At 52.4% G+C, this 12,723-nt stretch overlaps 2 protein-coding genes across 11 annotated transcripts in view; both read left to right on the top strand.

Moving 5' to 3' along the window:
- Abcg4 (ATP binding cassette subfamily G member 4) overlaps nt 1-3,108 on the top strand; it is a 14,429-nt gene extending 11,321 nt beyond the window's left edge. For all 4 annotated transcript variants that reach the window (XM_004636416.2, XM_023721109.1, XM_023721108.1 and 1 more), the window contains 3 exons: nt 837-995; nt 1,143-1,261; nt 1,472-3,108. In XM_004636416.2, coding sequence (XP_004636473.1) covers nt 837-995; nt 1,143-1,261; nt 1,472-1,697 — 504 coding nt within the window. In that variant the 3' untranslated portion in view covers nt 1,698-3,108. The remainder of the gene's footprint in view (nt 1-836; nt 996-1,142; nt 1,262-1,471) is intronic.
- Nucleotides 3,109-8,237: 5,129 nt separating this feature from the next.
- Nlrx1 (NLR family member X1) overlaps nt 8,238-12,723 on the top strand; it is a 15,944-nt gene continuing 11,458 nt past the window's right edge. The window contains exons 1-4 of one of the 7 annotated variants that reach the window (XM_023721174.1): nt 8,238-8,256; nt 11,017-11,142; nt 11,661-11,730; nt 12,174-12,262. In XM_023721174.1, the coding sequence (XP_023576942.1) occupies nt 11,073-11,142; nt 11,661-11,730; nt 12,174-12,262 (229 nt within the window). In that variant the 5' untranslated portion in view covers nt 8,238-8,256; nt 11,017-11,072. The other 6 variants (XM_023721172.1, XM_004636415.3, XM_023721173.1 and 3 more) reach the window with 6 other exon arrangements.

The raw sequence follows: 12,723 nt of genomic DNA, 5'->3' as shown, positions 1-12,723 counted from the left end.
AAATAAATAAAAATTTATGAAGGCTCTGGGTTCAATCCCCAGCATTGCAAAAGTAACTAATTAAGTTTGAACTGGATGCAGCTCAGTGGCAAAGTGCTTGCCTGGCATCCAGGAGCCCGGCACTTGATTCCCAGCACCACAGAGACAAATACAAGCCAGGCACAGAGGCAAATGCCTGTAATCCCAGAACTCAGAAGGCTCAGGCAGCGGGATTGCTGAGAGTTTGAAGCCAGCCTGGGCTCCATAGTGAAATTCTGTCTGAATAGAAAAGAAATAAAGACCCTCTCCCCAAATACAGTAAATCATAGTTTCCACTTCAAGCTCATAAGGTGGTATTATGGATACATAAAATGAAGCAAATTACCACGTGTTTCAACACTAGTTATATTTTTGATAAGAGCAACTAAGATGTGTAACAAAAATTCTTAATTTTTATTAGGAAATTCCTGTAATTTTATTAACAATGGTCCCATGGTATACATTAGTTCTCTAGAGTTGCTGATCCTACCTATCTGTTTCCTTGTACCACATAGCTGATAATCTCAAGGGGGAGCAAAACAGGGTACCAGAGAAAATTAATCTACTAACTATGTAAGGAATCAGATGGGAAGGCCCCGAGGTGCTCTGAGGAGGCCAGAGTGAGCTTCATGGGAGAGGAGCTCATGGGGTTGCAGAGCGAGGAGATGTGTCCACCTGGGCGCAAAAGGACCAGGGATGCAGTAGGACAGGCATGGACACCCCAGGAACAGGCCCTCTAGAGGTTTGTTCCCAGCTGAGGGCTTTCAGCCTGTGGCCCTGGCTCACTGACCCTGCCCAGCCTCGTGCCTGCCCCCCAGGTGGTGTGCCCCGTGGCGTACTGCAGCATTGTGTACTGGATGACAGGCCAGCCAGCCGAGACCAGCCGGTTCCTGCTCTTCTCAGCACTGGCCACTGCCACTGCCTTAGTGGCCCAGTCCTTGGGACTGTTGATCGGAGCTGCTTCCAACTCCCTACAGGTGGGAAGACATGAGGACTCTGAGGGGTAGAGTCCTACGGGAGAACCAGTGCTGGTATCAAGGGTGGTATGGTCTTCTGGGACACCCTGGGGCCACCTGAGTCCTGGTGACCCTTGTGACGGCCTGGCCTCTCTACCTCCCCTCTAGGTAGCCACCTTTGTGGGCCCGGTAACTGCCATCCCTGTCCTCTTGTTCTCTGGATTCTTTGTTAGCTTCAAGACCATCCCCACGTATCTGCAGTGGAGCTCCTACCTCTCCTATGTCAGGTGGGCGCTTCTTCCCTCTGGCCTGCCCTTCCTCCCGGAGGCTCTGCCCAGTGCTTCCTCCACTGTACCAGGTCTGGTGCTGCCACCTCTTGGACAGGGGCACCTTGGCTGGCGGCAGAGATGAGGGTGATACAGCTGGGCTCTGGTGATTTGCTGAGGGCACAGGGACTGTGCACTTCAGGTCCCACTCTGATGCCCCTGCTTACCTAGGTATGGCTTTGAGGGGGTGATCCTGACCATCTATGGCATGGAGCGTGAGCAGCTGTCATGCTTAGAGGAATCTTGCCAGTTCCAGGACCCACAGAGCATCCTACAAGCGCTGGATGTGGAGGATGCCAAGCTCTACATGGACTTCCTGGTCTTAGGCATCTTCTTCCTGGCCCTTCGGCTGCTGGCATACCTTGTGCTCCGTTACCGGGTCAAGTCTGAGAGATAGAGCCTTGCCCTGGCCTTGCCCAGCCCCCGCAGCAGAAAATCCCCAGCCCAGCCCTTTGGGACTGTTTTAACCTTGTAGACTTGGGCACTGGTGGCCCTCAAATACTCCAGACTGGCTGTTGGACTGCACTGCCAGCCGCTAGCTGCCAGCCGTGGCCCTGGTGTGGGGACTCTGGGCCACCCACTATGCCCAGGAGCTTTTCCAAGGTCATGCTCTTTGTAGCTTCCTCCCTCTCTCCTCCACCTGCATGCAAAGACCTCTGGGAGGCCACCATCCTCCTTCCTGTCTGTGGTGTTGCCCTCTGTTGTCTGCCTGGAAGCTGCAGCCTCTCTGGGCCCCCACTTACAGCCGACCAAAGTGGCCCCCTCCTGGGGTCCCCGCCGCACCAGTGTTTGTAAACCAGGCTGCTATAAGATTGGAGTGCCAGGGCTGGGCCCTGGGAGTCCCCTGGGAGTTTCATCCTGTATGTTGTGACAGAGCGGAGAGGGACTCTGGAAGTCTCTTCTTCCTCCTACCTCTCTCCCACTTCCAGACCCTGGCTGACGTGGACAATCTGCAGGGACAGAAGCTGGATTTTCTGTCTGAGTCACCACTCCCAATTCTTGGGATTGAAGAGGCCATGGGGTGTTCCGTGCCCCTCCCTATGCCCTTGGTTGGGGGCAGGGTTGGGGCATCCTGCAATACTGTCTGTGGTTCTCCCCCATTGGCCACTGCAACTGGAGAGTGCACTTTATTTTGGAGGGTGAGTGGGGGAAAACCCAGCCTTCCCTTCTTGCTGCTCCTGACACACAGTCATCCCCCACCCCAGGTCATGGGCCCTCCCTGCGAACAGGCAAGCCCAGCTTCCACAGGCTCCACCCTGACAGCCCACAGGAAGAGTGGAGGTGGCATGGTGGCAGCAGTGGGTGTTATGGGAGGGTGGTGCCAACCTCCTCCTTGAAAATGCTAAGGATGGGGCTGGTGCTGCCCAGGTGACTCCAGGATCTAGAGGTATCTACCCCTCAGTCTTCCCTCCCTCCCAAGCTGGGGTAGCACTGGGCACAAGCCTCCTGAAGTCATTCAGAAGCCAACAAGCACAAGCAGGGGCATAAGTTGGCCATGGTCCCTGCCACCCCACAGCCCTCCTTTTGTGGCTCTAAGCTGGAATTCTCCCTGTCCTGCCCCTTGCCCAGCTACCTGCTCTTCCCATCAGTGGGTGGCCCCTGGCGTCAGAAGAGCCTTGGGCCCGTAGGGGTAGACAGTCCTAGAGCGCGCCTGGCTCTGCTGCAGGGCCAGGGTCATTCTGATTTCCCCTCCCAGGACTTTCCCTTTGCCCCTGTACACACACCTCCCCTCTTCCCTGATGCTCCTTACACAGAGATGCCAGTTGTATTGGTGGGATTTCACCCATTATTAATAAAACCTATATTTATACAGTACACAGTGTGAGTGTCTGGGTCTGCCGCCTCATTCCCTGGGCTCTGAGCAAGGCTTCAAAGCTCTTAGCGAGAGGCCTATCAGCTTTGGGGAATCGGTGGCAGGTGATGGTAAGTCCTAGGTCAATCAAGTGAGGAAATGTGTGTCTAATGAAATATTTCTATCATGCTTTCCATGCCCCGACGCTTCACGGTCATCATCTCGAGCGGGGGATCCACGCTAACCCTGCCGTGATCCCACTGTGTGGATGAGAGGATTGAGCCTTGGGTTAAGGAATCTGCCATGGACCCTCAGCAGTGGATGTGGAGCCAGGCCCCGAGGCCAGGTCTTCTGCCTCCCGCTCCTGTTCTTGGCATCGGTCGGCACCCCTGTTCATGGTGGAGCCTTGCGCTGCCTGTGGTGTCCCGCGTCTGTGGCATGGTGTGTTCTTGCTTTGTGATATGTGTCCGGTTCTTCAGTGCTGATGGGACCACTCTGTGATCAAAAAGGAAACCCTGTGCTGGAATGTCAGTGGCATGAGCCCCACTGGGCTCGTTTTGGTTTTTTTCCTTTTCTTCTCTGCTTTTCTCCTACTGGGTCACACTTAGCAAGGCTGAGCCATTATTCACCAGGACAGCAGACCATGAGGCTGGTGTCCGGGGGGGGTCTTGAGGTCTGATGGTGGGATGATCCAAGAAGCAGCACATTGTCTCTTCTCTTCTGGCCCCAAGCTTGAGGGTTGAAGGGGGGGCTGGCACCAGCCCTGCCAGCTGCCTTGAATGCCCTACTTGTGCCATACATAGAGTAAGTGCTCTGGGCTAGACTAGAGTTGAATCTATGACAAGAGGAGTGCTGGACTAGAGATGGACTTTGTTTCTTATGAAGTTTGGGCTGAGTAGGAGGTGGGAAGAAGTCTGAGTCCTAGTTGTTTAGGGAACATTTTCAGAACCCCTCTTCATTGGAATGATGCAAGTAGATGGGTCTTTGCTTATTTGTTTTTAAATTTTATTTATTTATTTGTGTGTGTGTGTGTGGCCAGCTCAGCCCACCAGGGGGCGGGGCTGGCTGGCATGTGGTGCTGGGGGATTGAACTGCGATCCCTGTGCTTTGCTAAGCTTGTTCTAAGTAGGTGCTTTAGACCACTGAGCCATCTCACCAGCTCCCTGCTTATTTGTTTTGAGGCAGGGTTTCAGTATGTAGTTCAGGCTGGCCTGAGTTCAATATATGATCCCAGCTGGCCTTGAACTTATTGTGACCATCCTGCCTCAGTCTTCCAAAGTGCTGAGATTACAGATGTGCGCCACCATGCCTGGCCCAGTAAATGGCTACTTACAAGTCCAAGGGCATAAAAGACCATCAGTTTGCTGGGTGTGGTGACACGCACCTGTAATTCCAGCACTCAGGAGGCTGAGGCAGGAGGATCATTGTGAGTTTGAGACCAGCATGGGTTACAAAGTGAGTTCAAGGCCAGCCTGAACTGCAAAGCGAGACCCTGTCTCAAAAAGAGCAAACAAACAAACAAACAAACACACACAGAGACCAATAGTATTTCTGAAGTTTTCATCTTTACTCGTTCGCTTTTAAGATATAAATACTTGAAGGAGAAAAAGCAGGACTGAATTCAAGGCCAGACTGGCACAAACAAACCCCAAGTAAAACAAAGCTCCCAGTAAAATCCAAGCCAGACTGCCACAAACTAAATAAAAAGCCAGGCATGATGGAACATGCTTGTAACTTCAGCTACTTTGGAGACTGAGGCAGAAGGATAGGGTGGGTAACTTAGTGCAAACTTATACCCAAGCAAAAACTGGAAAATAAGCTGGGGCCAGACATGGTGGCACATGCCCGTTATCCTAGCACCTGGGAGGCTAAGGCATGAGGATTATCATGAATTTTGAGGCCTGTCTGGACTACATTGTGAGGCCCCGTCTCAAAAACCAAAGGAATAATGGAATGTGATCGATACGCGTATTTACAGTGTACCAATGAAATCTAATTTAAAACAAAAAGGAAAAAGCTGAGTCCCGGAAAGAACAGCAAAAACCAGACCAGACCAAACCAAACCAAACCAAACAAAAAATGGCTGGGGATGTGTGTAGTCCCTGTGTTCCTTCTCTAGTCACACACACACACACACACACACACACACACCCCAAAACTGCAAATACCCCTGAAAGTGTTAAACATTTACAAAGTCACACAATTATGTTTCCTCAGGAGCTAAAGAAGGCAAATAGCACTTCTGGAGCCAGCAAGTCCTGGCACAGAGAACGTTTGTAAATGGTCCACATTTTTGCAAAGAGAGCTTTTATGATTCCCACAGCAATGCAAGAGGCAGCTAGGACGCTGAGGTAGGAGAATCACTGTGATCACTATTGCTTCTTTCTTTTGATATAGGAAATGTACAATTCCCTTGGCCGTGCTGTCCTGCCTTAGAGCCAGTCAAATGTGCTAAGTGCGTGGTCTCACAAGGACAAGGATTGAAGTTGCAAACCAAAGGAGCAAGTTAGGAGAGTTTTATTGAAAGAAAAGAGTAGAAAATAGCTCCTGGATTTCCCGGAGGGGTCCTGGGTAGCCACTGGAGGAGTAATTTATACCATGAAATCAAAGTGTGAGGAGAGGGCTGGGGAGATAGCTCAGGAGTTTAAGTGCTTAGTCGATCTCCAGTACCAAAAAATAAACAAACAATGTGCGTACAATATGGGTCAGACTACAACCAATCTACAGGATTACAACTATAGTCACTTGACATAGCTCCAACAGGGAAACAAGTCATACAGCAACTGACACATGGAAAGAACAAAGACATTTTGGGGAAGGGAGGCACTAGGTATTATGACTTGTATCTAGATGTCTCCTCATGTGCCATTAAGTGGGGCTTCTGAGAGGTGGTTGGATCTGGTGTGTATATGGATTAAGGGAATGTGATTATTAAAAAAGGGTATGTGATAACTAAATTAGTCTATTGATTGGTTTAGCATAGTTCTGGGTGTGAATAATAGGAAGGCCCACCCTGGGTGTGGGTGATGCCACCAACAGGCTTATAGCCTAGATAGGATAAAAGGGAAAGAAAGCTCACTGCTGCTGCTGCTGCTGCTGCTGCTGTTGCTGCTGCTTCCTGCCTGCCCTGCCATGGACTGTTTCTCCTCTGCCTTGCTGCCCTGCCTTGGAGCCAGCCAACTATGAACTGAAACCTCTACAAACTGAGCTAAAACAAACCTTTCCTCCTTTAACTTGTGTCTAATATGTTGTCCCAGCAACAAGAAAAGTAACTAAAAAGGGAGGGGAGTATGGATTTGGATGTTCTGGTCCCCACCTATACGTCTGATGCCCATCTGGGCCCACTGGACCAAGTGGTGCTAATCACAGTATAATCTAAATCTGCTGTTTACTTTGCAGGCCTGGATATTGCGTCTCCATCCTGAGGTCTGGCTCTCTTTAAATTGATCTCTGGTCACAATTCTGATGTCTATTTTTTGGTGATCATTTCCTTGAGGGCCCAACCCTGTCTGACTGTATAGAGATTTTTTTTTTATATGAATTTTTAGCTAACCGAGCTGCCTATAATACTTTTAGAGAAAAGGAAACCAGGGTTGAAAGAAACGACCTGAGCAAGCTCTCAACGCTGCCTGATCCTGCCATCTGTGGGTGGGCCATGCCCTGGGCCTTCCCCTGGTCCCATCGTCTGCCAACCTGGAGATAAATGTGTTCTGCCATCTAGGTATGTTTCCTGAAGCACCGCCCTATGTGTGACACTGTTCCCCAGATTGCTGCTAGAACTTGGCCACTGTGCTCTTTAGTACAACTCTGTACTCCGTGCCAGGGCCTGTGAAGAGGGCTGGAGGTTGGAGTTGGCCAAGACAGTTCTTCATGCTATGGCTCTTAGGGCACCTGGTGCCCCATCCTGAGCTCAGACACCAGAGGACATGCCTGCCACATGACTCACAGTGTTCCTGTCTGCAAGACACCGGTCAAATTATATGTTATTAATAAAACTTACATGGCGGTTGTACCCATGGGGGCGGGGAACAGCTTGCTCTGAGGTATATCCAGTAACTGCAGCCAGTGACTGCCTGCCTCCAGCCCGGTGACCGCCTGCCTGGCAGGGCTGGGTAAAGGGAGTGTTCTGAGAAAAGTTCACCAGCCCCAAATTATTAGCTTGAGATCATAGTGATAGCTTGTTCTAATTCTCATTCCTCATCCCACTCTGCTCCCGTTGGAAAACTTCCCTTAAAATGTGAATGTGGGACCAGTAAGATAGCTCAGTGAACTAAGCTCCTGCTTTGGCAAGTGCAGGGACCGGGGTTTGATCTGGTCCCGCATGTGGCACCAGCTCTGTCCCCCGGGACTAGCTGAGTTTGGGTGTGGTGGTGCACAACTGTAATCCCAGTGCTGGGGAGGTTGAAAATAGGAGGATCACTATGAGTTGGAGCTGTGTAGTGAGACCCTATATCAAACACATTTTTTTAAAAAAAGTGAATGTGCCATGTGCCCCCTGAGTTTTCTTGCTAAGTTGCCCAGGATAGCCTTGAACTTGGGGCCCTCCTGTCCTACTGTCACCCCTCTTGCCTACCCTGATTATTACTTTTTTTAAACACCCAGCTCAAATGTCATCTCTTCCACCAGAAGCAGTAGCTTCCTCTTCTAGGATTTCCTAACACTTTCACTGCGCTTTTTTTTTTTTTTTGCGGAACTGGGGATTGAACTCAGGCCCTTGTGCTTGCCAGGGAAGCACTTGTTCCACTGAGCCATCTACTTGGCCCCTAGGATTTCCTAACACTTTGCCTCCCAGGCATATGATTTATTTATAAACGTGGCTTGATCTGATGAGCAACCCAGGGCTTAGTGCTGATACTTAGACCTGAGGCATGGGGCCCTCCAAACCCCAACCCAGTGCCACACAAGGAACACTCTGGGGTCACATAACCCAGATGGGGAAGCACCCATGAGAGCGGGAGCTCCATACCAGTTCAACACCACATGTTAAATGAGTGGACAAATGCCTAGATCAAATACCAACATTGTCTCTAGCTGGGGTGGAGTAGACCATAAAGCTCTTCCCAGCCCTGCCCTGGGGAGCCGGTGAGCTGCCTGTTGCACAACTCTGGGGCCTGTCCGTTGCACATCCATGTCTGCATGTGGAGGCTTGCCTTGGTTGTGGGAGGTAGGTGCTTCCTCCCTGTGGGCTGCGTGAGCCCCGGGTGTTCCTGGTGTGGCTTAAGGGTGGGGCTTTGAGGACCTGAAGGCTCAGACAGGAAAAGCAAGTCGGTGAGGGAACTGTCCTTTAACCCCATTCTTCTTCCATCTTTACCCAAGCGACAAACTGCATACAGAGATCTGGGGCCTGAAGGGGTCAGGTACAAAAAGGAGGACCCGAGAAGGACTCTGATATTTGCCTGGAGGCAAACTGAGGAAGTGATGGGGCGGGGGTGAGGTGGGAGAGGACAGAGAGACAGGGGGGAGGTTGCCCTGGGGTGAGTGGGGTAGGAAGGTCCAGGCCCCAGATTCTGGTTCTGGCTCATCTACTTCCCTATTGGGTCATCCTGGCAAGTCATTTCACCCTTCTGAGCTTCAGTGTCTCTATCTGTAAAATGGGCGGATCAACAACCCAGCCTGGGAGGTGGCTAGTGAGGTCACTGGGCTAGACTAGCACTTGGGAACCTGTAGGGGGCAGTACGCGCGGCGGGGCGAGCGGGCACCGGGTACCGTGGCGGTTCCCTTGAGGGGGTGAAGCGGGGCGGGGGGGCCGAGTCTCTTGCCTTGCGCCCCAGTCGCTGAAACCGCCCGCCAGGACCCCGCGGCCCGGGCACCATAGCTCGCTCGCTAGGGTGCGCGCTGCGGGGCGGCTCCTGGGACAGCTGGGCGGGCGCCGGCGGGCGGAGGCGGGCAGGAAGCGCCGCGCCGAGCGAGCCGGGAACTAGGAGTCAGCGCGACCAGGCCGCGGCGACGGGCTCCCGGGCCTGGGCAGCCGCGGGTAAAGGCCTAGCAGGGTCGATCGCCCCTCCGGCCGGCCAGCTGGTCGGCTCCGCTCGGCGGGAGCACGGGCGGGGTGCGAAGTGGGGAAGCGCTCAGCGAGTGCGGCTGGGAGTTCTTAGCTAGAACTGTAGCACTCGGCTGGGCCGCTGGGAAGGGGGTGGGAGCGATCGCTCCTTTTCCTGTGGGTCCCCAAAGCCATCTGAAAGTGGGAACTGCTTGGGGGGACCCAGTCTGGTGCGTGTCTCTGGACTTGTGGTAACACTGTCCCTGTACTGCCCTGGAGACCAGGGCGATCAGCAGAGAATTGCTGTGTCTCTGTGCGTCCCACCTTGACTCAGTGGCCCTGGGTCTGATGCTAACCCTGCACTTCCCAGGTTTGGTGTGTGGGGACGCTCTTAACCCTCCCCTACCTCCTGGCGCCCCTGCCCTAGCCAGCTGCTGCGCTGGTTGGGCCTGCTAAGCCATGCCACTGTATGCAGCCACACAGAAAAGAGCGCCCGCCCTTAATCTCTGATCTCCGGAGACCAGGCGGTTCCCGGTAGGAGTCTGCATTTAGGGGAGCTCTGCGCTCAGGAAAGGCTTCCGAAGAGAGTGGACCCTTAAATAGTATTTTTAAAAAGTGGATTCTGATAATGAAAAAAGGTCATTCTTAGCTGAATAACGTGAGCAAAAAGTTCAGAAAATAACACGAATACAGTGAGCCCCGAGAATGAGGCTGGGCGCGAACTCACAGTGACCACGCTGCGGGGATTGGCTACTTGTCAGGAGCCTGGGACTCTAGGGCGGCGTGAATGAGGGAGGTAAGGGCTGAGACCGCAGGCAGAGCGCGCCTGTGGAGATTGGAGGTAAACCCGGAAGAGTCTGTCCTTCCGGAGGGGGGATAGGTGCTTGAAGGCAGAGCATTGGGGAGCGGCTAGGGCACCATTCCCACAGATGGAGAAGGCCGGGGATGAGGGACTGAGCCAAGCAGATTTCCAGGACCGACTGAGTATTTAGGTAGGCGCTTCCTTTTTTTTTTTTTTTTTTGTACGGGGCATTGGGCTCAGAACCTTGCGCTTGCCAGGCAGGCGTTTATGTCACTGAACCATCTCCCTGGCCTCGACTGAGTCTTTAGGAAGAGCCGTGGTGAAGTAACTAGAAGGGGAGAGGGAAGATTGAGTCCAGTTTCACGCGGTGAAGTTTGAAGCAGAATGTCATTATGACTATGTCAAATCGGAAGTTCATTCACTCATTCATTTATTATTTATCTCAACCTCAAAGGCAGCTTACATAAGAGTCACAGAGAAGATAAAATGATAAAACCATTAAAACTTAGCTAAAAGGACCTGACGGCTGGGGAGCAAAGGCAGGCGGGAGTAGATAATAATTACTGGAAACTGTGAGCTCTGAAAAGCTATTGAAAATGAACACGGACTCCTATCTGAGCTCACTGGCAGCCCAGGTGGGAGAGGGGACACCTGAGCACAGTTTGGCTCTTTTTTTGTTTGTTTTTTAGAGACAGGGTCTTGTTCCCTAGCCCATACTGGCCTTAGACGTGTAGTGATCCTCCACTTCAGCCTTGTGAATGCTAGGATTCTAGGCATGCACCACTGCACCCTCTTTTCTGCAGAACCGGGTATTGAACTCAGGCCCTTGTGCTTGCCAGGCCAGCACTTATTCTATTGAGCTATCTCCCCAGCCCCACCACTACACCCTGTTTCAAAGAGCAGATTATTGGGCTAGAAATCAGGACCAAGGTGTTTGTGAAAGCCTCAGGAGAGTGGCAGGCAGTGGTAGGAGGTGAAATGGGGTCACTCAGGTTGGGATCATCAGAGAAGGAAGAACGCAGAAAGCTGGCCAGGGCAACGGGAGGGAGGGCTGAGCCTGGTGTGTGTGTGGAGGGGGGAATGGCGCAGGACTATGTGGAAGCAGACAGTGGTGGCCACACATTTACATATTCTCCTTGCAGGGGAGCTGGCAAGAAGGTGGTGCTAAATCCCCCAGGCTCTGACCTTTTCTCCCAGGATGAGGTGGGGATGCCATTTGTCCAGGGCTTCTTGGGGCTCTGGTCTGGGAAGAACACCCCGGCCAACAGGTGAGCAGGAAGCTGGGACTTCTCTTTCTACTTCTCCTTGCTATTCAGAGTCTGGAGGGCATCTCCTAGAGAGCAGGGATCCCAGACACCAGTGGCTCTAGGCCCAGCTCTGGTTCTCTAGCTGGTGACCTTCCCACGTCACCTCACCTCTCTGAGCTTCCTTTCCCATCCTAAAATAGGAGGGTGGGAATAGATGACCTTCTGGGATCTCTTCTAGCTCCACAAATCCAGGAATATTTGTCTGATTTCCTTTGCATTTAACACATATTAAAATTAACCTGTGTGCTCAATCCTGGGTTAAGTTCTAGATACGTCACAGTGAACAAAAGCAGATGTGGTTCCTGCTCCAATGGGGGCTGGTGAAGGTTAATCAAATAATCATATAATAAAATGTAGGACTGCATGATAGCTGCTACAGAGGGGCACTTCGTGTTGCTATGAGAACAAATAAGGACTCTGTGTACAGGTGGGGAAATATGAATGGGATTACAGATGCTCTGTCTTCCTTCCCTCTACAGATGACCGAATCTTCTTCTTGATCCGTCGGAGTTGGGCCCCTAGAGGAGAGCCTCCCCTTTGGCCCCATAGGTGAGGCCTGGATGTCATGCCTTAGAATACATCTCGGGCACAGTCAGGAGACTGGAAAAGGCCTGGACATGGCACTAAGCTGATTCCCTTGGAGAGAGGATCGGGGTGCTGGGGGTGAGGAGGGCACAGAGGTAGTTCCCAGGCCTTGGAGGAAGTTGGCTTAGGTCATTTATGTAGAAGTCATGGTGAGGGAAAGGGGACACCTTTGAGAAGTGGGAGGGCCTGGTACTTGGCAGCCTGTGTTCCATGTGGGCAGTTGGTTGTGGGACACGGGGGGGGGGGCAGGATGAAGTTTTAGTCCCTGGGAAGTGATGAGAACTGGGTGTCCAGTGTTGGGCTTGGGTCTTACGCAGTTGGAAGTCCAGCAAGGCAGGCTACACTCAGAGCTTGTGCAGAGCTAAGCCCCATCCAAGCCTCAACTCATCCCCTCTCTTTGTTCCCAGGGCCTTTGTACGCCAGCACGGAAGCTCAGCAGACAGTACTCCCCGGTCCAGGAGGCCTGGGCCGCTGTTCCAGAGCACCTCTGCAGTTGGTAAAGGGTTGGCTTGGATCCAGATGGAGGCAGGGAGTGGGGAGGTGGGTGTGGGTGGCTGTAAGATAGGGGTGGGGGTGGAGAGGTGGGGCCTGAGAGGAGAGGAAAGATGAAGGAGGTGAGAGGATCTACTGCCCTTGTCCTCAGCGGTCCCTCCTTCCTGCCTGTCTCCCACCCTGTCTGTCTGTGATTCCTGCCTGAAATTCTCATGCAATGCGAACTCATTGTGTACCAAGAACTTGGAGACACTGTCCCTGCTTTCAGCCAGCTTTGAAGGCAGGGACTTCAACTTTGGGGCTAGCAACCAGATTAAAACTATGCACAGATGGGCTGGTGAGATACCTGAGCCTTCTTAGGCAAGCTTAGGCAAGCGAACAGGGACCACAGTTCAATTGTGGCACTACATGCCACGCCCCCCCCAGGGTGTGCTGAGCCAGTCACAGCGGGGGGGGGGGGGGGGG

This window comes from Octodon degus, unplaced genomic scaffold (assembly GCF_000260255.1).
Source record: "Octodon degus isolate 3935 unplaced genomic scaffold, OctDeg1.0 scaffold00080, whole genome shotgun sequence".
Lineage (NCBI taxonomy): Eukaryota > Metazoa > Chordata > Mammalia > Rodentia > Octodontidae > Octodon > Octodon degus.
Note: the sequence above shows the minus strand (reverse complement) of the source record. Positions and strands in the feature narration are given on the sequence as shown.